This window comes from Equus quagga, chromosome 4, assembly GCF_021613505.1.
Source record: "Equus quagga isolate Etosha38 chromosome 4, UCLA_HA_Equagga_1.0, whole genome shotgun sequence".
NCBI lineage: Eukaryota > Metazoa > Chordata > Mammalia > Perissodactyla > Equidae > Equus > Equus quagga.
The window spans coordinates 25,804,857-25,831,774 of NC_060270.1; the positions used below are offsets into that span (position 1 = coordinate 25,804,857).

A 26,918-nucleotide genomic window follows, 5' to 3' on the forward strand; every position below is an offset into this window, starting at 1 on the left:
CTTCTGGGTATTTATCCAAAGAATTTGAAATCAATGATCGAAAGAGATTTATGCGCCCCTATGTTCACTGCAGCATTATTCACAATAGCCAAGATGTGGAAGTAACTCAAGTGCCCTTCTACAGATGAATGGATAAAGAAGATGTGGCATATATATCCAATGGAATATGACTCAGCCATAAAAAAGGACAAAATTGTCCCATTTGCAACAACATGGATGGATCTTGAGGGTATGATGTTAAGCAAAATAAGCCAGAAGGAGAAAGATAAACACTGCGTGATTTCACTCATATGTGGAGGATAACAAATACATGGATAAAGAGAACAGATTAGTGGTTACCAGAGGCGAAGGCAGCTGGCTGGTGGGCGAAAGGGATAAAGGGGCACATATGTATGGTGATGGATAAAAATTAGAGTACTGGGGGTGAGCACGATGAAGTGAATTCAGGAAGTGATAAACAGTAATGCACACCTGAAATTAAACAATGTTATAAACCATTATAATCCCAATAAAATTACTTGGGGGGAAAAAAGAAAAAGAAAGGTGCAAAAACCACCAAAATATACAAGTTATATATACAAGCAAATATTCTAATTTACACTAAAATTATCCTAAGACTGAAAAATCCATCTTGCAAAAAAGCCTTCAGAAATTATAAAGTGACACAAAGAAAGAAAAAAGAAAAATCACTAATTAATGAGACAGTGATTTCCAATGGAATCTTCTTGGGCATTCTGCCAAGAAGGTAAAAGGCACTGCTCCCTGCTTCAGAGCAGTTTCACTTTTATTTGCTCAATATATTGGACTTCCTCACTATTTTTTATTTAAAGAAAGGCTTTAAAATGAAAACTTTAAAAACCACTACTACAGGACATCATTTAAAAACATAATCTTCTATTTTCAAGAATTATAGTTCTCAGGCAAAAAGTGAATTAAAGCTAATCTTTATTTTTAAAGTTTGTATAATGCTTACCTGAAAACTCGCCCATAATTCCCATGTACTTTATATACACCATAGAGTCGATCTGCTACTCTCTGGAAGAAATATTTAAAAGAAATTGCTATTAGGTCAAAGTTATATACAGACTACTTTAAAAAAAATATTTCATCCTCATAAAAAATGCATACTTGGGGCTGGCCCAGTGGTGTAATGGTTCAGTTCGCATGCTCCGTTTTGACGGCCTGGGGTTCATGGGTTCGGATGCTGGGTGCGGACCTAAACACCACTCATCAAGCCATGCTGTGGCAGCATACAACATACGAAGCAGAAGAAGATTGGCATGGATGTTAGCTCAGGGCCAATCTTCCTCAAGCAAAAAGAGGAAGACTGGTAACAAATGTTAGCTCATGGCCAATCTTCCTCACAAAAAAATTAAATTATAAATAAATAAACAGTACAATAAACTTGGAAAACATGGAAAAGAAAAAACTTAAATCTTCCAGTTTCATCACAGGGAAAAAAACCCCAAACTAGTGTTTTCATCATATTTATTGAATCGCTTTCATACTTCTTTCTATATATACAAGTTTTAATTATTGCTTTTAAACTTCCTATATCAAGAATGGTAATAGTTTTATCCAGCAGGTTATTACTTTTAACAGGTACCCCTTTAAACAGTTGTATAACATTCAAGCTAGTAGTATATAAAATATATAAGCATTTCTTGTTGAATATTTAGTTATCCCTAATTTCTTCAGTATTATAAATAATGTTGTAATAAGTATCTCTGAGAGTAAGGCTTTTTCCAAATTTCAGGTTGTTTCCTTATAGAGTCCCCAAAGTGTAAATTCCACTAAAAATATAAATTGTCAATTCTATTGATAGTTTTAGACAAACGCTGAACACATGCAACAGACTTCTATGCTACTTTATTAAGATAACTCCTTCTAACCAACAAACACATTAGACAGTTTAATAACAACAGAATTAGAATTTAGATCCCTCAGATGAAATACGTACTGCCCAGTCATTCACACAAACTTTACGAAAGACAAAACAAAACACCACACGTAATTTGCTTTACCTTCCCCTAAAGTGTTACAGACATGAACTGGAAGACCAAAAGCTAAACCCACATAAAACCCTTGAAAAAAACTCCTGGTATACAGTTTCTAAATGTAAATCCTGAGGATAAATTACCTAATCCCTTACTCAAACATGAGGAATTTGAGGAATTAGGCATTAACCATACAACAAATTTTTTTGTCTTCTTCTCCCTAAAGCCCCCCAGTACATAGTTGTATATTCCAGCTGTGAGCGCCTCTGGTTGTGCTATGTGGGACGCCGCCTCAGCATGGCCTGATGAGTGGTGCCATGTCCACGCCCAGGATCTGAATTGACAGGAAACCCAGGGCCTGCCAAGCAGAGCGGGTAAACTTAACCACTCGGCCTCGGGGCCAGCTCCCCATACAACAAATCTTAACCCTTTCAATACTTCAGCTCCAAGTGAACAAACCACCATTATAAATACCTGGAGCAGGTGTGAGAGGATCATAAAATCTTTTCCACCTCTCCTTGGCCCGCTCTGGAGGAACACATACCCACTGGACTAGGGAGCAGCACACTGCAGGTCTGCAGATTGTTTCTGTGAAGTCTTATTGAACACAGACATGCTCATTCACATTAGCACTGTCTACGGCTGCTTTCATAGCAGGGCTAAATAGATTCAACAGGGACCATATGGCCCAAAAAGCTGAAAATATTTACCATCTGGCTTTCAGAAAAAGTTTGCCAGTTGCTACACTAGACTCCACTTTCAGGACAAAGTTCAGTCTTTATTCTGCAAGAAACTTTCTAAGGTTGTTCCCAAACTTCTATGCTAATTTCTCTAGGATATTATTTCCCAATTATTTTTTGAGAGTCCTATAGCATGTCAAAAGTTGCTTGTTTTTTTTTAAAGTGGTTTCACCGTCAAGTAAGTTTGGGAAACCCTGAGATAAAGTTTAACAGGTTTCTTTCCTGCAGGACTTTTTAGATGTTTAACACCACGTGTGAATCATGACTGTTGAAGAGAGAGATGGTTTGCAGTAGGGAACATCTTACAGGACTGGCATTCCAAGGAGTATAAAATGGAAAATGCCATTCTAGACCACTAACTTTTCTAGATCCTCATACTTTTAAAGATAAAACCTCCTCTTGAAAGCTGAGCATTTTATCATCCACTTAAGATATCAACGATGAAAGAGAAGGAGAGAGCTTATTAAATAACCACGTAAGAACAAAAACTAGAAGCAACATAACTGCAAAATGCAGATTCAAAATAAATGTCCAAAGAAAAAGTGTGTGAATTCCAGGTATTTAAAAGTTTATTTCTTTAAAGTCTATCACTCCTGGCAGCTAATATAAAAGGAGCTTCTACCATAGTAATTAGAGCTCTGGAAAATATTCTGGTCCATAGAGCATGACAAAAAGAGGAGTTTTCAAAATACTCCAAAAAGAGGAACAATCACATGAGGAACTACTCTACTCATGAACTAGGCCACAAAGAGACACTCAGCACTTGTTACTGGACCAACAAAGTTTCTGGTATGAACTATTCATGGAAACAAATTCTTCTAGCAAACTAAAACATGAAATGACTTCTGTCTAGATCATCAGGCAGTTAGAAAGAAGATGAAGCAAAAAAACCTCTATAAACCAAAAATGATCATTTCTAGAGAAAAGGAAAGACAAAAGTGGCAGAGCAATAAAACATGGATTATGAAAACCTGAAACCAGATTAATTCAATGATCGTTGGTAATCAAAAATATTCGTGCCAGGGGCCAGCCCCATGGCCAAGTGGTTAAGTTTGCGTTCTCTGCTTCAGCGGCTCAGGGTTTCGCTGGTTCGGATCCTGGGTGCGGACATGACACCGCTCATCAGGCCATGCTGAGGCGGCGTCCCACATAGCACAACTAGAAGGACCCACAACTACAACACACAACTATGTACTGGGGGGCTTTGGGGAGAAAAAGGAAAAATAGAATCTTAAAAAAAAAAAAATTGGTGCCAGGAAAAAGGGGCTGTACCTAATGACTTAGTCTAGACTGCTATTCAATTTCATTTCTGTTGACAAGTCTTTCTTTTTGAAAACTGATCATCTGACATTTGGCAGTGGAGGACTGACACTGAGCAAATTCTATGACAAGAGAAGAAATCTGACAGACTCATTCAATGATCCCCCCAGTTGTGTATGATTTGGAACTGATGAGAATGCCTTCTCTATCCTCATTGAAGTAGTAGGTGTTTAAATGTTAAAAAGGACAAAGTTTTATGACATTCTATGAGATGACCTTATTTTGAAAATCTGGACTTGACTTTTCTTTTGAATTATCTCCTATGGAGTCAAAGATTATGAGATTTAAGACTCTTGATAGTGAACTGCCAAAAGGGTTCCCAAAGGAGCTGTATGTGATACTTTATACTGTCACCATCCCCAAACAGTTCACAAACATTAGATATTACCATCTTCAGAAATGACTACAAATTAAATATACAGTATCTCAATAACTATAATTTGCATTTTTAGAGTACTAGCAAAGTTAAACATTCCCCCCTCCCTTTTAAATTTGATTTCTCCTAGCGAGGCAGCATACAGGGTGGAAAAAGTAAGGGATTTGGAGTCAGACAAATGTGAGTTCAAATTCCAGCTCCTTCTTACTTTAGGTTTTGACTTTGGAGAATTTATTAAACCACTCCAAGCCTTAGTATTATGTGTTTCTCTTGGAAATGTGGAAATGACCTTCATCATATTACTTTGTGAGCATTAAATAAGATGACATTTGTAAGGTTCCTGGGAATAAGCAAGGGGGCTTAACGAAAATGAACTCTCTTCTCCCTCAATCTACTTGAATTCACATCCTTTGTCAAAGCATCCTTGAAGGTAGTTAAGAGCATGAGCTCTGGAGTTGGATAGACAAAGGTTTAAATTCTAGCTCCACATATCTACAGTGTGATCTTTGACAAATTACTCAACTTCATTTGCCTTTGTTTCCAAATCTATTAAATGGTAACAGTACATGCCTTCAAAGGGCTACTGTGGGAATTAATGAAGAAAAATATATAATATGCTTGAGCACCGTGGCTGAAATACAGTGGTAAATAAAAGTTAGATATCAGTATTATTTTTCTTTTGTTTTAGTGTATGAAACACAAATTATCTCAAGTCTCATAATTCTACGAATAAGGCACTCATTCATATAACAAATATTTATTCAGTACCTAACAATGTGCCAGGCCGATATTCTCATTTCCCAGCAAAGCAAACAAACTGAAAGGTTACTGGATTTGCCTGAATGACCTGAGAAATGGCAGAGACAAGTTTCAAACCCAGCTCCTCTAGTCTAAGGCCATCCACCCTTTCTGGTTGATCTGTTTTGATGTCCTAAATATTTAACTCTTTAATCTGTAAGGTATTTTTTGCCTTTTCTACTTTTGAAAGAATTCTCCTTGACAGAAAAGACAATCAAACAATTCTACTTTCCCTTCACTGTTAACAATTCATCATCGTGCGTCTAAGCAGCCTTCTCTCGATGCTCTGAATGGTCTCCCTGTGGTGCCTTCTGCGTTGTGTGCAGGCTTCCGTCAGGGTAGGGCTTTAACCTGCCATTTTTACTTTTCTGTTACTGTCCATGACTAAAGAGCCTTTCTCCCAATTTTAGAACAATCAGAATTTTCACTCATCAGAAAGCATTCCGTATTTTCCATTGGCACTTCTCTCACTTGTACAGACTCACAGATCAATGCTGCCTTTCCCTTGAAGAGCTCAAGCTATCTTTCATGTCAATAAAGTTCTGAAACCTGTTTTCATAAAGTTCAGGATAAATATCTACACCCAGCATTCTCTTACCTGTGCATCATAAACTCTTTGTTGACAAGGTCGTTTTCTTCAAAGTGTCTTGTCACATATACATTACTAACCAGTTCACCCTGGTTGGTTATAATTAAGTTAAAGAAGCAATTTATCTTAGTGCTTTCTCAAATCTTTTAAAACACAACCCTGTCAGCATATACATTCATTTATTCATTCATTCAATGCATATATGTAGCGAGTGCCTACTATGAGTTGAGCATTATTCTAGGGATTTCACAGTGAGAAAACAAAGCTCCTGCTCTCGTGGAGCTCACGTATACTAGGTACGGGAGATAGTTAACACAAATGAGTACAGAATACAACGTCAGACAGTGTTGCTATAAAGACAACAGCAATGACAGAAAAATGACAGAAAAGTGCATCTTATTTTATATCTCATATGTTTTATGAAAGCAGTCATCCATAGCCTCTCTCAGGCTAAATGAGCTGTAGCACAGTCTCTCAACAACGACAATCATTTCCCCCTCCCTTAAATCTCACTTAAATTTACTCCCTATGTTTAACAGATTTTCTGAGAGTTTAACTGTTAGAATTTGTTCAATTCACCACTCATCTGAGGTTTCTGATAAATCTGATTCTGGCTGGTTTTTCTGCTTTGTCCCTTAGTTTCTTCTGGGTATGAAAGACTGTGAGCCTCTGCCTACCCGAGACTCCCAGATCTGTTAACCCTCCTGCCAAACAACGCTTTCCACAGTGTCCCCCTCTTCCCTGTGTTTGAAGGCCTTTTAGGAGAACACAATTTTCATACTCAGCCAGATCTCTAATTTAAGTAGATTCTCCCACTTTTCTGGCACAGAAAACAAAGCAGTATGAATTATTCTTCATTTTCTGCAGCATCTCTGTGTCCCACCTCCACTTTCCACAAGAACTGTTGCCTAATTTATTTGGGTAATTTCAAGGCCATTAAAGGCCTAGAAATTTTATCTCATTAATCCACAGTCCTTTCCAATACCCAGTTTGTGACTGTAGCCTAATACTTCTCACAGGTACTTTTTCTTTTCCTAGAAAGTATCTTAGAATTTATTTAAGGAGTCCAATGGTACTCTGAATGGTTAAAAAGAAGACTGGGCCAATATGAGGATCTTTCATATTGTCACATATACATTACTGGGTTTTTTTCCCCTTGTTCTACTTTTTTATACTTATTATGGACATCGTCAAACATACAAAATGTAGAGAACAGTAGGATATACTTCCATTTCCCAATGTTCACCTTCAATAATTACTATATGGCCAATCTAGTTTCATCGAAAGCTGTCCCCAGTCTCTACTCCTTACCAGTAGACTCTTCCATTAAAACAAATCCCAGGTAATAAATGTCATTGCAAGAGGATTCCAATCAACACAAGATATGATCCTGAACCTCGTAACCCACTGTCTTTCAAAGCCTTTAAGGAAAGTTCTAAGGTTTCCTCTAGGTTACCCCAAAGGGTCAGAGAGGATGATACAACATTTTACAGGTACATTAATTTACCCAAAAGCATTTTTCTCCATGTCTGCTATAGCCAAACTATATGGCTAAATACAATGATTATTCCTTGATTTCTAGTTCCTTTTTCCATGGCAGACCGTTACCTCACATAAGTTTCTTTAGTAGAATTTAGGAGCATGGACACAGGATGGCCTAACATATGTAAACTATTTCATAGACCCTACAAAAAACCTTGAAAGAATAGGATATTATCATATGTAGATCTAAAATTCCATACTTACTTAATTATATTCCAACACTGAAATAGTAGGTCTTTTGACAAGATGTCAAAACAACAATATACAAACTGCCGAGAAGACAACAGGCTAAAACACTTTGTTTTTTATGTCAGAAAACATTTCCCATTTTTTTAAAAAGCAGTTTGGATGATGAACACACTAAATTTGAATGTAAAAATCAGTTATTCATCATAAATAGTATCCATTACTTAAAAACATGATGATTAAATGAGAAGCACGTCCTTATAAATGTGTGTCAAAAAGCTCTCGGTGACTACTTACAGCTCTAACTCGAAGAAGGTGTGAGATGACGGACTGTAGTTCATCACTGTAGTGTTTTAGTTCAGTAAATCTCCTGAAACATGAAACAAAACATCATTTTTCTCATGAAAACAAGTCAAAAACTGAAAAACAAATCATTAGTTCCTGAGAATAATAAAACTGATTCTCTTTAACGACATGCTGGCCTTGAACATTTACACACCAATACAAATTTTAAAAATTCTAAAATAAAACAACCAAACTTTCTTTTGATATTTTGAGAGCCAAGAAAAGATGTCATACTTCATAATCTACACTGTGGGAGTGAGAGAGATAAAATTTGTTGGTATGAGAAATTACTTGAAAACAAACAACAGGAAAAAATTTATGGTGCTAATACAATCTTACGCTGCAACCATAAACTCCTGGTCTCTAACTTCAACTGTAATGCTACTCAGTGATCTTTGCTTCCCTAATCTAATAACTGCTCTTCTCCATAAAGACCGGAGACTTCTGATACCACCACCCACCACTCTCCAACTAAGCTTCATAGATTAAACAGAAGCCATCAGATAGGAACTCCCTCCACCTCCTGCCAGTAAACTTAGAAACTTTCCCATACCTACACCCTTCTTCCCATCCAACACTAGATTCTATCCCAGCTACACCCCATATTGCTATTTTCTAACTTCCTCTCTCTACAAGCTCCTCACTAGCATATCAATTTATTTAGGGTCTCTCCCAGATTACAATACACATACATATTCCCTTAACAACACAACCAACTGTTAACACCTTCTCAATACCACCCCTTTCACAGCCACTTTTACAGGGCACTCTCTCTCTAGCAACACTTTTATCTTCCCTTCCCATTCACTGCTCAGCTCACTACAATCCAGTTCTGCCTCCAGCACAATAGTGGAGAAATATTCCTGACAAAGTCACCTACTATTTTCATGTTGCTAAAATCCACTAATGTACGTTAGTCCTCACCTTACTTGATCTTTCCAGCAAAACTGGAACTTCACCCTCCTCAAAACTTTGTTCCCTTGACATCAGTGCTATTTCCCATGATTTTCCTTTTACTCTCTGGTCACTCCTAAAGTTTTTTTTACAGTGCTCTCTTTCTTCACTCATCTCTTACGCCTCCAACTTTAGTGTGCAAAGAACTCCTGAAGTGTTTGTTAAAACACTACTGAAGGTGTCTCAGTAACAGACGGCTGTAAATAACCACAACAACCGTACACAGAGGTCCTAGTGGGACTCAGGAATCTGAATTCACTACAAGCTTGCCCATGGGATTCAGATGCTGGTAATCCTAAAATTACACTTTGGATAAAGTGCTGGCTTCTTTAGGGTGCAGTCCTAGGTCCTTATCCATTTTACAACCAATCCTTCAATCTACACACTCCATGTGACTTGTCATTCACAAGTCTTCACAATTACGATCTGCATGCTGCTGAATTCCAAATTTCCACCTCCAGTCCAAATCTTTCTCCTAAATAGCAGATCTATAGATGAAGCCAACTGACTTGGAGACATCTGTAATTACTTACATGTCCAAAGTAAGCAATTTATCTTTCCCTATTCCCCAAAAATCTCTCTCCTCTGTATTCCCTAGCATTTTAAAGAATGAAACCTGGGAGCCATCTGTACTTCCTTCCCCTCTCTTTCACCCCATACATTCTACTAATCCCTGGGTCTACCTCCTAAATAGCGCCCATATATTGTTTAAATATTGCCACATAAAAGTGGAAGACTCAAGGTCTTCCTCCTCACTGCTCTTAACAATCTAGTTTGAAGAAAGCTAAACATGTATGAAGCAAGTATTAATTTGGTAATCCCTCTGAAACAATCTTTCTGGCTTTCTAGATCTTAAGAAAGGACAGAATAAAACTATTTTACTGATATCAACTATTTTAGTAATGGTACAAAATAATTAATCTATTGGGACAGTTAGACCTAGAACAGAGATTCTGTATATTAAGAATCTGTTCTAATAATGACTGACGTAGACAATTCTCTTACCTAGAACTTAAGGCAAACAAATCCTATTAGTAATTACACATTAATTATACACTTTAACAAGGACTAGGGGCAAAACACTGCCTTGGTTATGTTGTTGTCATATCACATTTAAAATTCTATATGTAATATGGGTATTAAGTAAAATTTAGCAATCTAGAAAATGAGATTAGGTCAGAAAAGGGAAGACAAATATTCAACTGGGAAAGTATTTTTCATTAAATTGAAAAACATTCAACTAATAAAATGTTAATATTAAAATATTAATTTAAAAATAGTCTCATCTACATGTTCCTCTAATGAACGTGTATCTACTAATGTCATAAACTTTGCTTATTAGGTTTTCCAAAGCATTTTCTGGAGGGTGACATAATTTTAGTTCTTAATCTAGAGAACATCTCTTTTATACCATAGATGTCATTATAACTGTTATAAAACCTTAGTGGAACCTTAAATGCATATTACAAAGTGAAAGAAGCCAATCTGAAAAGGTCACATACTATACGATAGGACATTCTGGAAAAGGCAAAACTATGGAGGCAGTGAAAAGATCAGTGGTTGCCAGGGCTGTAGGGAGGGAGGGATAAATAGGCAGAACAAAGAGGATTTTTAAGGCAGTGATAATACTTTGTATAATATTATAATGATGCATACATGTCATTATACATTTGTCAAACTTATATAATATACAACACCAAGAGTGAACCCTAAAGTAAACTACAAACTTGGGATGACAATGATGTGTCAATGTAGGTCCATCAATTGTAACAAATGTACCACTCTGGTGCGGCATAATGATAGTGGAGGAGGCTGTGCATATGTAGGGCCAGGGGGCATATGGGAGCTGTGTACTTTCTGCTCAATTTTGCTGTGAACCTAAAACTACACTTAAGAAATAAAGTCTATTAAAAAAACCCCACATCTCAATGGTTATCATCACAATTTCCTAAGTCCCAAAACTTTAAAATATTTCTATTTTATATTCAAAATTTACATTAAAAACCAGAGGCATTATGGTAATGTGTTATTGTTTATAAAGTCAGGCATAATAGGCTATTAGACTATGCAAACTTGGCCTTTGTCTGCTAAGAATTTGCACCGTGTAGAAATTAATGCGGAAGGCCTAACTAGAGAAATTCTAACAGACATCATAAACTTGGTCACCAAAAATGGGAAAGTCTTCTCTGCCTAAGCACACTTCTAACTGAAAAACTCGGCTGAACCAAACACCAGGTAAAGGTCCACACAGTGAAGAGTCTGGACAATTATCCACCAAATTCAGAGAACGAACAAGCCAAAATCTTAATACCCAAGTCCCATCCTATGGAAAGATACTTCTGAATACACTGGCTTCCCATAACACAGAAATGCTCTCACAAACACCAAACTAACATTAATGAAGTCAAGTAACTGTCATATAAATACACCTCCATGAATTATACTGGTATGCATTTATCTATCAAGTTTTCTTGGTATACAAAGTAGAAAGTTTATTATCAAAATCTATATATAATATATAACCTTCTCCTCTTGAGCTCTGCATATATTTGACAAGCAAATTCATAAAACTATTTTGTATGAAATTACTTTTCTCATTTTTCTGATATCTTCAACAACATTTAATAAACCCTCCTAGGAAAAGGCAGTGGCTTAATTTTCTAAAACTTCAGTTACTCACAACCTTAAATCCAATTAAGTTACCAAATTTCAAAATCAGTTTTAGACTATAAAAGGATTTCACTGAATGTGAAGTACTATTTAAAGTATTTAGCAAATAAAGTGCATACATTCAGAAATGAAAAATTAAATAGATTGATAGGCATCATTCAAAACAACATTGTAACTGTTATTAAAACAAAACCTTACTTGTCTGGGTTTTTCACTCTGAATGTTGCATTAAGCGCTTTTAACCTGGAGTCTGCCTGGAAAAAATAATTTATTCACTTAATACAATTACATTTCAGGGTATAAATCCAAACAGTTTTACTTTCCCTTTAGAATTAAGATGCTCAAGTACAGTTTTCTTCATAGCATTTGTGTCAAATACATTAAACATACCTAAAAATCCAGCTTAGTAGTTATTTTTGAAAACACTACAAAAATAATGTTATAAATTAAACTGAATACACGGCATTCAATGATACCAAAGTAACACAACGGTAAACACCAACACACTAACAGGCACGTAGCTCTGATTATTATAACTCAGAATAGGTCGTGTGAAAAAAAATAGTTTACTTTTTCTTTAAATCAAGAAAAGCAACGCTCTGTATAACCAAACTAAATAAAACTACGGCTGTGACACCTGTGCATTACTGAGGGTAGTTCTCAGGTGGAATCCAAACCAAATGTATATTGGTTTTTCTCATTTTCCTGATCAGTATTTTAGAAAAAAAGAAATATGGAAATACCTGTATTAAAGTAAAACAAGCTAGATGACATCAAATTACTTACTAGCTGGCAGAAAATGTTACAGCAAAACTTAACTATCTTATTTCTAGATAACTGCTCTCAAAGGAAGGACAGAGGGATCAACACTAAATAATTTCCTTGCATAAATTTATACTTAACGTATCTAAATCCTATCCTAAGTTCTCATTTAAAAGAAAAAACCTCACTAAATTACTTTTCTGACCAGGGCACAGAAACCAGGGTTCATCAAAGGAAGCTCAATCAGGAATCAATTTCACTATCTGGTTGGTTTTGAAAATTCCAATCAGTTCGAAAATTTTACATTATTCCATCTTCCAATCTATAATTATAAATACTCCAAAATAATAAAACAAACAAACAAAACAAAAACAGGAGGGATCCCCAGATTACCTGGCTAAGAAAATAAAAACAAATGCAACAAATATGGTCCTCCATCAACTCAGCCTCCTAGCACTTCAGATCAAAAGAAATTCTAAGAGCTGTCAAGAGGTAAAGAGGCTTAGTTTGTCACTGATCTCAGGGGATTCTCTTATTTCTCAAATCAGTGTTTCACCAATTCTTCACCTTTCTTACATCTCCAGGGCAAAAAAGCTAATACATGTGAAGTCCTTACAAATAAAAGCACCAATGAATTTAAGGCATATATTACTTCCTAATGTTCTTTAAGTTAATTAAAATCACTAAACACTAAAGCGTTAATGACTTAATAGTCACATGAAAATGTGATTCTTTAAATGAGGATGAAATTACATAAAAACGAGTAAAGAAGAAAATTTTCATTTGTACCTTTTCTTGAATCTCATACTTCTTAATACCATCAATTTATTTTTTACTTTTAATATCACCTATTTACCAATTTAGAAGTCATAAAAATGTAAATTGTCACCATCTTAACCTTTGCTTACCAAATATTCTGTTAGGTCAGGTCATTCACAACATCCAACTCAATCTATTCATCATTTCACAAGATTCCATAAAAAGAGAAATTGCCTAAATTGTACCAAATTAGAGACTTCTGCCCAAAGCTAGATCTCTAAAAAACTACTTGGACTCTTCCAAATCTGACAAGTAACCAACCATCGCATCAGATTTCCCATTAAATATCTAAAGAAGCCCTTACATCATTGTTTCATACCACTCTATTTCCTTTAACGCAGCACTATCTGAAATCATCTTAGCTGTTTACCTGTTTCTCAGCAGCCCACTAGAATCTAAGAGCCATAAAAAAACCACAATGTGGATGGTGCCCCTGGAGTTGCACAGAGGCTGCTATGGCAATATTTTCATCTGCTTTGTTCATTGCTGCATCCCCAATGCCTCACAAAGCATGGCACAAGATAAACATGTAGTAAATATTGATTGAATGAAAAAAATAACCTGACTATTCTATAGCCCCAACTTACTGCCTTTCCCACAGTCTCCTTTAACCTCCACCTCCCTCTCCCTTTCCAATTCCTATTACACACTTTGCTTTCCTTATCTTGGACCTTGTCTTTCCTTTATTTCATTTTCTGATTCTTATTGTCCCCCAAACCTTGAGGAGTAAACCACTACCCAGCTTGGCCTCTCTCTAACATTCTTCTTCCTTGGCCCCTAGGTTGACTCCACTGCAGATTTCTTATTATTCCGGTCTTAGCTCAAACATTATCTCTTCAACCATGTGACCCAGTTTGCCCAGGACAGACCTGGTATTACGCCTGTTGTCCCAATCTAATTATTAATAGTGCCCCTTTTTACTCTCAAAAGTGTCCCTATCTGGACAATAAATTTTATGGTCACTTATCTCAAAATAACCCCTGGAAAAAAATCCCGGCTGTCACACGCTTTCACAATGATGATTTATTTCCTTTCTATCATTTCTAAGCAGTTTAAAGTATCTTATTTAAAGGTTAAATTAATGTCTCCATCTAAAATATAAGCTCCGTAAGAACACAGAGCTTATGAATGGTTCCAGCCCATTCACTACTGTATCCACAGCACCTAGAAGAGCACATGACACTCTGCAGGGCCCCAGCATTTGGAATCTCCACGGTGGCTCTCTTGGAGTTCCTGTGCGATACACAGATTAGCAGAGATCCTGTGGGCCCAGATCTTGTCTCTGGTAGTCCTTGTTTCAAGCAACAGACAGAGTTCCAGATTCTTCTGAGTCAGTCTAAATTCATTTAAGGTTTGGGCATATGGATGGCACTTACTTTCATGTAAGTAACTTTCTGAGTTAACTGAGTTCAAATGATATTACTTTAAACTAAAGTATCTAGTGTTTATGTTCATTACTCTAGAGATAAAACTCTTTGCTCAGCTTTCACTGAATTGAGTAATATGAGTATTATATAAATGTAATATGAGTATTATATGAACGCTAATCTACAGCAGTGATGAAAAGATCCGTTGCTCACGTTTATGGTAAATAGAGCATGGATAAAAAGAAACTAAATTTTTATAATTATCTTGCTGGACATAATAATTACTCTAAAAAGATTTAAGAAAATATTAATCTAGTAGGCCTAAACTATAGATTAAATTAAACATGTCTGAAAAAAGGAAAATTAAAGTAAGCTGACATTTCAGTTTGAGGATGACAATCTCATAGCCAAGGTCAAATTTTCCTATAAAATACAAATATTTGGTCTGATTTGAAATGATCTCATTTTCACTGAAATATAGTTTCCAACACTTCACCAACTATATTTATAAACATCAATTACATAACTAAGAAGTGAATAGAGAGGTAATATGAGATGCTAATTAAGAAGGGCTTTGAGTTAGGCCTAGACTTGGATTCAGCCTCCATCACTTGTAACTATGTGACCTTGGGCAAGTCACTTCCTAGAGTTCCTCATCTAACCTCAAAGGTACTGAGGCAATACTCAGGAAAAAAAGAAAGAAACTACAGTAGATTACAGTACAGTGTTTAGTACACAGTAAACATATAATTATAACGTTAATGATATCAGATAAGATACTGCTTTAAGTTCTAAAAAACTTTTTTTCTTACCATTTTTGACAATCTTACTAAAATTATCTTCCTAAAAGTATCCTTATCTTTCACCTTACTGCAATGTTGTTAAGTTTTAGGCTAGTGGGAATCAGTATGTCTAGGATGAACTCTAGGATTCAGGATTTTAAACAAACAATCCCAACAAATTTAGATGCACAAAGCCCATTAACTGCATTTTAAGAAACACTGAATTAAAAAATTTTTAAAGAACTAGCTGCATGCTAAAAAATAAAGGAAGAAAGAAACACTGAATTATGAGTACATAGCAAGCATAATTCAAACTTTTCTTGAGGCCCCAAGGTAACCACTATAAACAACTAATACTGAACCCTTCTGTGATGCAGTGAAGCCCTAGGGGCTACACAGGTGTGTGGGGATTTGGCCCCGGGCCACATGCCCCCATACTGCGGCATCTGCCTCTCCTATCATTGTTATCCTTCTTTTCTAGCAGGCTCTGCTGTCAATTATCACTACTGTCATAGCGTGCCTGTCTCCAGTACTATTCACTTTTAAATTTCTTTTAATATGTTGTAGTCTAGAAAATAACCAAGTTGCTTTGAATAACTATAATAAAATTAAGTAAGTCTTATCTGAAAGGACCAAAGTATTTCTATAAGTATAGCAGTAAGCCTGGTTCCGTCCATTGGAACATCTCAGAAGTCAGTTTTCCTTAAATCCCAGCTTTCAGCTGTGATCAGGTTAGTTGTGACTGCCAAATACACGACCTCTGGATAAGTGAAATGTTACTATACATACATATATATATATATATATATACACACACGTACGCATGTGGACAATCTCACATACATGTTTGTATGTATGCATGCAAGCACATGTGTGTGAGGTGGTCCAAAAGGTCCCATTTCCTTGATGGAAGGAAGGACTTAAAACAAGAAACAGCCACAATAAAATAAGGAATACCTCAAGACACACAGGTTTCCAAATTTTCTCCATACGTTTATTTCTGGTCCATTTCATTAAAATTCTGACTTTTCAAATTATTATTTTTTATTTTTTTAAAGATTTTATTTCTTCTTTTTCTCCCCAAAGCCCCTCGGTACATAGTTGTGGGTCCTTCTAGTTGTGGTATGTGGGACGCCGCCTCAGCACGGCTTGATGAGCGGTGCCACGTCCGCACCCAGAATTCAAACTGGTGAAACCATGCACTGCTGAAGCAGAGTGTGCGAACTTAACCACTCGGCCATGGGGCCGGCCCCTGACTTTTCAGATTATTAATAATGTATATTATTACCTTTCAAAGACTTTATAAAAGTGAAACCAAGGTTTCAGCATAAGCCTACCCAAATACAAAACATTATATCTTAACTCTTAAACAGCACCTACACACAAGATTCAAAGCACTCTGTAAACAGCATAGTCTATATGGATGGAGAAATCCAAGAGTTTTCTCATGTTCACCAAAGTTATGGCCAAAAACTGGGTTCAAGGACGAACAACTGAGAACCAGTTACTAAAGTAATGACTAAATAAATGACTAAAATTTTAAAAATTTTGTATTATATAAATAGATATCAACAAAACAATTATAATTTAGTTTGCTCTTTTTCTTATTAGTTCCTAACATATCTCAGACTACTCAAAAAGACTCTATCAAAATATAAATAACTTTTTAAAGTCCAGAGTTATTTCAAATCCATCTCTAAACTAAAATTCCAGTATTCTCTCGAGTGCCATAAATTAATGAATTGTGGCCAAGATAATTCTAATTTTTTCATGTAATCTTCCAACAAAATATTTACAAATTAGAATCAGTTTATGATAGAATTAGATACCTGATTATATTTTCTGTGCAGAAAAATTTTTTCTCTTCCTAGTGTTTTTCTTCTAAATTTCAAATACCTATATATCAATGCATAAATCCCCAGGAGATGTTTTTAAAATTACTGTAAACACATTTTGTTCTTGTTGCCTAGACCTACTGAATTTTTGTATGGCATTATCATGTGAATCATTTTAACAATTTCTATTATATTTCTCTACTTACCTATTCAGTTTACACAAGAGATGAAAACGTTCAAAAATCTGCAACAACCAGTGTTATATTACTTTTGGGGACAATAGGGAGAGTAGAGTGGAATCAGAGTGCCCACCTGCATCACCATTGTGCTCTTCAATTTTTAGAAAACAATTTCATTCCTGAACACTAATTCTAATGACTAAATTGAAAAGCTGTACAAAAACTAAATAAGCATGTATCATTAACAGATGCTAACTGAAAACGACTCCTGTGATCATTCAAAATTGGCCACCATGCCCCAGTAGACAGAAGCAGCATGACTGATGGCTCAATGTTTAGGCAACTAAAATGGGAAACTCAAGTTTGATTCTTCCAAAGTGTCTTTCTTCTCTGATGACGAGGGAGCAACTATGAGGGGCACCACTGTGAGTGGCAGTGGTGAGCACAGAGGGAAGATAAAAAGGATGCAAAGTATAATATGAGCATACTGTAGAAAAATCTACAGCTTGTACCTAAACTACTGCTTCAAAATGTTCTCTCCCAACAGAATTAAATTCGTAAGTATACCCACTATAGTCTCACTAGTAACTAAAATTACACCAACCAAAAGTAAATTGCAGTGTTTCTTTGAAAATCTTACCAATGATATTTGACGCAAAGCTTACTTCCAACATTCACTCATTCAATAAATATCAAGTACCCACTAAATGCATGGCATCTGCTGGGAATTGTTAAGGAACAAGGCAAATTACTCCATACAAATATTCTTACCTTTAGCTGAAACCCAGTTTCATTCACAGTCTCCTTCCAGTTACCTTCCTAAAAATTTAAAGTTAATTTTAGAAATCATTGCAAAATAGCTCTTTACTGCCCATGGGTCCTGTCCCCATGCTACTCCATGCTATTCTCTGAATAAAAGAGCACTGCTGCCAGAAAAAAAAAAAAAAAAGAAATCATTGCAAAATAAAACAACCCATAAAGAATATTCTAAATTAAATAAATTAAATACCTATCGTTCTGTTCTTCTTTCAGGGGAGATGGGACAGAGAAGTTAAAAAAAGAATTCTTTTCACTTCACAATTAACATCCAATCCAGATTCCAAAAGATTACCCAAAGATGGACTCAGGAGTTTATAGATCTGTGCTTCAAAAAACTAATGACTAACTTCAACAGCATTTAAGTGATAGCAAAAGTCCCATCTTTAGTATCTTTAAGTAGAAAATTTTAGCCAAAAGAATGATTTTCAATAATTTTGAAATTCAAAACAAACCAAAAAAACCAATGAAATACATACTAATTAACAAAGTTGCTACAAAAGGATTCTTAAGAATAAGCATTCCACAATTTAAAATTTAAAAAATCCTAAGTCAAATGGATTTTTGAAAAAGACCAAACAAAAGAAAAATACCTGTGTTAAAAACAAATAGAAGATTTTGTCTCTACAAAGGATGGGATGTGAAGCAACTCTCAAAAGGAAGTTTTCTAAACCAATTCGTCGTCTTTCCACAAAATCCGGGTCCATGTTGTCAGCAGACAGCTTATGCCAAACAAATTCTGCCTAGGTAAACAAAACAATCATGAAGAATACTCTCGATGCTAAATACTTCTAAACTATACTGCCATTTCACTTCTTACCCTTTTCTCTGGTAGAGGGGGCACAACAACATGTGGATAGTAAACTAAAAGGTAGTTTCTCAACAGCTCAAATTCACTATACCGCCTCCACAGCGAGTCTGTTAGGACACTCTGACCATCGATATGTTCAACTGACCTGAAAAGAAATAGAGTAAGATTTCTATTATTTTTTAAAAATACAAATACATGCATCTAACCTCCTTTAAAATTTATAACTCCATTTACTGAATGCTTATGAACCAGGCACTGAGTAAAGAACTTTTCACGTATTGTCTTATTTAAGCCTCACAACAACGCTGTGAAGCAGGAACTGTTGTCCCCATTTTACAGACAAGGAAGCAACAGCGCAGCACACGCTCTTCCGACAGTCACAGAGACCTGTGGAGAGAGCACTCAGATCCCCGATTCCAAAGCCCTCACTCCTAACTAAGCACTCTCCTTCTGTTACAGAAAATCTATCTGAACTCAAGAGAAATAGTCATATTAAGAACATTCGAAAAGCCTCAATGTATAATAATTCAGTTAATATATAATAATCGATTTTACAATATAGTAAAACCTGGTTTAGCTAGTGTTTCATTAAATAGAAGGTATTTTTAACTGCACTTCTGCCACAACAAGAGAACAACATTCATGCTGAAGACCAAGATACCACAAAAAACTTGATTTAAGGTTACAAATGAATCAGATGCATCCAAGTACCACAAAAGCAAAATGTTAATTAACTCCAAAAGGTTGGGGGAGAAGGGATGCAAAAATTCATCTCTAGGGCCAGCCCTGTGGCCAGTGGTTAAGTTCGCGTGCTCCCGCTTCGGCAGCCTACGGTTTCACCAGTTTGGATCCTGGGCATGGACCTAGTACCACTCATCAAGCCATGCTGAGGCAGCGTCCCACAAAGCACAACCAGAAGGACTTACAATGAGCATATACAACTACGTACTGGGGGGGTTTGGGGAGAAGAAAAAGGAAAAAAGATTGGCAGCAGATGTTAGCTCAGGTGCCAATCTTTAAAAAAAAAAAAATTCACCTCTAGTCTTACCTTTAATATAAAGAGTTGCAGCCAATGCCATGTCTCATCCATACGAAAGTTCAACTTATAGTTGGGGAAAGTTAGGATAAAATCATATAAACGATATTTAAAATTATTTTGACAAGATTTCTGCTAGCATAATCACTATTAGAAATCATTAGTCTTCTAAACATTATCAGACCTTCCTATTTTCCAATTGCTTGCTTGACAATAACTTACAAGCCCTCCAAGAAACACACATATAACCACAATGTGCATTTGTATATTAGGGCATAAAGGCACAGAAGCTAAACCAGTCTTGGAATAAAGTCAAGTCTTGAGAAAGTATATATACTATCCCATGCTCAGCACAAGAGATGCTCAATGCTTAATTATTTATATATGAGTATGCCACTAAATTTATTCATTGCATATTAATAAAAAGGAAACAAAATATGAAGTTCAAATGCACAATGGCTCCCATGGCAAAAATATAGGAGTATTAAATCTTAATTCATTTTAAGGAGTTGATCTAACCATTAGCTATGACTAATACCATTCCAATTCTGATTCTCAAGTTCAGGTGAAAAAACATCTGGGTTAATATCAAGTTTCAAATTAGTCAAAATCATTACCAACAGAAGCCACACCTTGCTAATAGGAAGGTCAATATAAGCAGTATACCTATACTATAAGCAGCTATAGTATATAGTATAGTATAGCTATTGTATATAGCAACTATATATAGCCTATAAGCAGTACACCTACAAGGCTGTTCTTCGAAGACCTGCTAATGGTTTTTAAAAAAAGGCCACGTGAGGCAGGGGCTAATCATTGGAAACTGACCAAAAGCATACCGAAGACTTTCAATGGACCACAAAACAACCTCATTTGTCCAGTCATTTAACAAATATTTAACAGCACATAATTGATTTTACATGCAACATTTAATTTAACCTTCACAATAAAGTAGATAGTATCATTAGCTCCATTTTACAAATTAGAAGAATTAAGTAGCGACATCATCCTGCCTCCCAAGGCATCGAGGCATTCTTACCTACTCTAAAAGAGGCATATTCTCATCTATTTTGAAAGGGTTCATATTCTATGAACAAGAAAACACAAAATCTCTGGAGAAATTAAAAACCAGGGACTTCAGCCTTATTCAATCATACCTTACTAAAGTATAACACTACAGGCAATTACTAAATGGGCTTTTTCTACGTGCATCTAAAGAGTAGGTGGGTAAGCTACATGATAAAAGTTAAACTTTTAGTTAATATCAAGGCTCAATAACATTTCATATTGCCCCAGATTATCTGCGTAACACTGAATTACAGAAAGAATCCTACATGATCAAATTAGGAAATCCGATGGTTCTGTAGTTGTGGAAGGTCAGTTAACCTTAGGGGTACACTACTTATAAAATAATCTATTCAAAAGCAGTACTTCTCAAAGCGGATATCTATTATACGGGCAAGGCAAGAATTTCTGGGGAAAAAAAGATTTTCTAAGATAGGAAAAACAAAAATCATTAGGAAAAGATAAATTTGACTACCTTAGAATTTAAATCCTTTGTACCTTAAAAGATAATCAAAATGATGGTCCATGGCCATAATTTTCTGCTTCAAAAACACATGGAGCTTCTGTTAAAAAAAAATGGAAATTTCTTGGGGCTGCCCCGGGGCCAAGTGGTTAAGTTCACGCGCTATGCTTTGGTGGCCCAGGGTTTCACTGGTTCGGATCCTGGGCGGGGACATGGCACCACTCATCAAGCCATGCTGAGGCGGCATCCCACATGCCACAACTAGAAGGATCCACAACTAAAAATACACAACTATGTACCAGGGGGCTTTGGGGAGAAAAAGGAAAAAATAAAATCTTAAAAACAAAAACAAAATGGAAATTTCTGGAGCCCACCAAAAACCCTGCAGCTTAACAAATTCTCCAAGTGATTACTATGTATTTTAAAGTGTGAGAACCACTGTTTTAAAATAAACTTAGGGCCAGCCCCAGTGGCCTAGTGGTAAAGTTCAGCTCCCTCTGCTTTGGGGGCCTGGGTTTGATTCCTGGGTGCAGACCGACATCACTGTCTGTCAGTGGCCATGCTGTGGTGGTGCCTCACATAAAAAAAGAGGAAGATTAGCAGCAAATGTTAGCTTGGGGTGAAACTTCCTCAGCAAAAAATAAACAAATTTAAAATGAAATACAATCGTGAAAGTAAACTCAATAATCCTTTTGTATACCACACATTTACTGATGATCCACTTAAATATTTATTCAGAGTCTAGCTATGCTACCCAAGTATGGTCACTTCTAACTCCCAGTTTCAAATTATGATAATTTACTCATTTCAAAGTCAAAGAACAATTATAAATTATTCTAGATTATTCAAATCAAGATTTTGTTCCAGCAGTAAAAGTAATCAACAGCTAATTTCATTGCTCAATTGGGTGAAGAAATAGGCATATACTAAAAATACCCTTTTTATTTTTATTTTTATTTATTTTTTTTAAAGATTTTATTTTTTTCCTTTTTCTCCCCAAAGCCTCCCAGTACACAGTTGTACATTCTTCGTTGTGGGTCCTTCTAGTTGTGGCATGTGGGACACTGCCTCAGTGTGGTTTGATGAGCAGTGCCATGTCTGCGCCCCGGGATTCGAACCAACGAAACACTGGACCGCCTGCAGCAGAGCACACGAACTTAACCACTCAGCCATGGGGCCAACCCCCAGATTTTTTTTTTTTTTTTTTTTTTTTGAGGAAGATTAGCCCTGAGCTAACTACTGCCAGTCCTCCTCTTTTTTCTGAGTAAGACTGGCCCTGAGCTAACATCCATGCCCATCTTCCTCTATACGTGGGACGCCTACCACAGTATGGCTTGACAAGCAGTGCCATGTCCACATCCGGGATTCGAACCGGTGAACCCCGGGCCACCGAGAAGCAGAACGTGCGAACTTAACCACTGCGCCAGCGGGCCAGCCCCCCCCCTTTTAGTTTTAAATTGAAGGATTTATTTAAAAAGCTAGAGCTAATACTAATTTCTAAAGTATGATCTTTTAAGTGGCTAACTGACCTTAAAAAAAAAAACAGAAACAAAAACTATCTCATGGGACCATATTTGTTTTTTAATCACTTTAAAAACCTCTGTGATACATACACATAAATATGTATAGCACAAAACAACCAAATTTTGTTTTATTTATTTTTTTAAAAAAGATTTTATTTTCCCTTTTTCTCCCCAAAGCCCCCGGGTACATAGCTGTATATTTTTAGTTGTGGGTCCTTCTATTTGCGGCATGTGGGACGCCACCTCAGCATGGCTTGATGAGCGGTGCCACATCCCCGCCCAGGATCCGAACTGGCGAAACCCTGGGCAGCTGAAGCAGAGCACACTAATTTAACCACTCGGCCACGGGGTGGCACCTACGACCAAATTTTAAAAAGATCCACCTGACCTCTCTCTTTTCCTAAAATTCCTATTGTATACAAATTTTCTCTTGTTTTTGGAAGATTCCTTTTTCTTTTCTTTTTGGTAGAGAAAGGAAAACTATACTTACAAAAAGGATTTTCAGAACTGTGTTTAGATTAAACAAGCTTCACCAAGATTTTAACTTTCATTTTGGGTAGAGCCACAGACCTGGAGAAAGTCTTGAAAAGACACCAGGTTCAGCCTGAAGGCAAGCTCAGTGACTTTTGGTAAAGTCTACAAAAAAGGAGGGTTTAAAACTTTTTTCTTAAAAATGTATTCACCTCAAACATGATTATAACTCCTTTTTTTTTTTAAAGACTTTTTTTCCTTTTTCTCCCCAAAGCCCCCCGGTACATAGTTGTATATTCTTCGCTGTGGGTCCTTCTAGTTGTGGCATGTGGGACGCTGTCTCAGCATGGTCTGATGAGCAGTGCCATGTTTGTACCCAGGATTCGAACCAACGAAACACTGGGCCACCTGCAGCAGAGCACACAAACTTAACCACTCGGCCACGGGGCTAGCCCCGGATTATAACTCTTTATCAACTAAGTCTGGTAGTTCTACTATTCTATTTTACAGGATACTAAAAAGTTCTCTCATATCCGGTTTTAATTGAAAGTATTTCTGCTCAGTCTGCAGGGAGAAAAGAACTAGTCAGTACAGTCTTCATATAAACTCTTTATAACTGGCGAAATAAATTGAGTCTTCCCTTGCCTTTCTCTAGACAAAACAATCTAATTCTTTTAACTTTTTCCTTAAGAGGTAAAAGACAACTTTTCTGGTAAGTTTTGATTTCCTACTCCATGATTTACTTCGTCTTTTCAATTTTATGCCAAGGTCTAAAGCTCCAGTCTCAATTTTTTTCCTGTTAATTTCTCTATAACTCCCAACTCTCCTAAAATAACTAAGACCATACTGCAGCTCCTCCCAGACTTCTTTGTTAACTATCTCCACTTACCTAAGTCCACTTCATACACCGCTGTTAACCTGGTAGCCCCTCCCAAAACTGCACAGAATTGTATCTAACACCAAAAGCGGAACCAAAGCATGTGTCAGGTAACATTCCAGATCCCAAAACAATTCCACTAACCTTCCCTCTCTCCCTAAAACAAGTACATTAGAATACAGCTATCAAGAGCACCACAGTAAATGACAGACCTGTTTACCTGTTAAAAAGTAAAGAAACAAACAAAATCCCTAAAAAGACAACAATCTGTAAACAATTCTGTTACACAACAGCATTTGCATCAAATAGCTACCAAAGCTTTTTCCATCTAACTTGAGGCCTAATTCTCATCACCCACCTTGTCTCAATGAGGTAAGCAGTGTATGTTTCTTGCATGTTCATGGCATTTCTTCCAGTTCGCTTTTCTGCTTCTGAAACACTAATTTCTATCTTCTTCAACCAAAAATTATTTTCTGTCATCTGGGCAAAAACAAATGGAAGAACAACAAAAATACCTTTAAGATGGACAAAAACCCCAGCTATTATAATAAAATCCATTATTGGTACATATTTCAAGCTACTTCCTCATATTTCTTGAGTTGCTAGGGGTTGCCAAATGACAGGCCCCTCGTTATCAGCATACACAGTAAACTTTTCCAGAAGCTATTTTAACAGGTATTATACATTTAATTATTAAAACATAGGCAAGATAACAGCAGTAAAAAAAATAAAAACAACATAGTCATCTCATATAAGTGACCAAGAATAAATCTATATAGAAATGCATAAGAAAAAATCTAAAAACACTTTATACAAAGACAAATGATCCTCAACACTGATATCTAATTTTTTATTTTATCAAAGTCAAATCAATCTCTCTCAAAAATAAAATGCTACACATATGCCAAAAGTCAAGATTTTCAGCAGGCAGATTAATTTAAAAAAAAAGAGTCGATCTTATATTCAACTTTAAATTTGCCTAAACTTTTCGGCAGTGATTAACAGGCTCCACCTGTGAGACAGCAGCAGGATGTGACTAGAGCAGACTCTTTTCTTTTCCCACTAGAACATCCCCAGGTCTACATCGAAGGACCAGAAAGAACGACAAACACACCACCAGTGGTTCACAGGCTCCATGTGAGGGAAGTGCGCCACTAAAGAGAGGTGTTTGCTGAATACAAGATAATCCAAGTCTAAACAAGGAAGACAAAGTGAAACCACGTGATAACTGCTGTACTTTCTTTTTTTTCTCCTTTGTTCACTCTTAAAGTTCAGAGGTGGGTTTTAATTAAAAACACCAGACTATATTATAATTGGGGGCAGTTCGTGAAGAAGAGATGTAAGTAGAAAGATGGATAAAGGAAAAAGCTATATGCAGTAAAACCCATGGTGATGCTTTACACAGAAAATTAAACCTATGTGCTTTGAGGACAGAAAAAGCTATGTGCCACCACAAAAAATAAAATCAATGATGAATAAAGATGACATAGAAAGCGTCCCCAAAATGTTAAAGAAAAACGGAGAAAAAGGTAAAAATGCTAAAAGAAGATAACGAAAAAGGATACAGAACTAAGGGCCAAGCCAATGGAAAAGAACTGTTATTAGTCAACAAAAGCAGTAATCACTCAGTCATTAAACAAGACATTTTTATAAAGCGTAAGTTGTACGTTTATGTACTAAGAGGAGGAAATCATCCAACTAAAAGAAAGCTCAAGAAGTTACATAAGCACAAACCACTCAACATCAGGATTATGAAGCCCTCATTGGTTGAGATATACATAGAAAAACTCATACTTTTGGCCCACAGCCAGATTCACCACCATCTACTCCAGTGAAAAATTCCCTGAATTCTAGAAGCACATGACTGATAAAGCAAATTATCTCTTGGGCCAAAAAGGTAAGCATGAGTCATGAATTTACCCTGTCACGCCATGCAATTACAGAAAAGTAAAAGAAAAGAATAAAATCAGCTATCATCAAAACTAAAGAAAGGCACTATACAATACCAGCAGGGTTTGGGAGATGATATAAACTTGTTTATACTGTTTGTACTGTCAATATTAAAGCATAAATAGTGCCAAGAATAACACAACTGATACCATAATTGTTAAAAGGATACATTCAATACATTTAGAAATGGATTGACTGGATGACCAAAAGATGAGACCAGCGACATGTTTTAAAGAGATACAATATTTTACCTGTATTCAAAGTGGACTTCTCATCAGAGTGAAGAATATCATTAGAGCGATGCTACACTCATATCCAAAAGGAACAATGTCCCAAATGCAGACGCTTGATGTGTGAATTGACGTAAGACTAATAACTACCTAAGACTAAATAAACATAGAAGATGGGCATATTTAAAAGGCTGATGAAATTCTTTATTTCCAAATCAATGAGTGAAAATGAATATAATCTATTCTAAGTTTTAAAAATGTTGCAAACAGTAAAAAACAGTAAAAGTGAGCATAAAGCAGATAACAGTGATAAAAGGAACAATAAGAAACTACTAATTCAGTAACTAAATATGTCTTGAGTTCTACAATGCCAGTCATTAGGAATGCGAGGATAACTGAGACCAGATGCCTGAGT

General features: G+C 36.2%; 1 protein-coding gene across 1 annotated transcript in view; it reads right to left on the reverse strand.

Moving 5' to 3' along the window:
• SNX4 (sorting nexin 4) overlaps window positions 1-26,918 on the reverse strand; it is a 61,352-nt gene that overhangs the window by 23,934 nt on the left and 10,500 nt on the right. The window contains exons 2-8 of the mRNA XM_046658905.1: window positions 24,682-24,803; window positions 18,898-19,033; window positions 18,671-18,820; window positions 18,033-18,080; window positions 11,716-11,771; window positions 7,846-7,918; window positions 974-1,035 (exon numbers count right to left, since the gene is read on the reverse strand). Coding sequence (XP_046514861.1) covers window positions 974-1,035; window positions 7,846-7,918; window positions 11,716-11,771; window positions 18,033-18,080; window positions 18,671-18,820; window positions 18,898-19,033; window positions 24,682-24,803 — 647 coding nt within the window. The remainder of the gene's footprint in view (window positions 1-973; window positions 1,036-7,845; window positions 7,919-11,715; window positions 11,772-18,032; window positions 18,081-18,670; window positions 18,821-18,897; window positions 19,034-24,681; window positions 24,804-26,918) is intronic.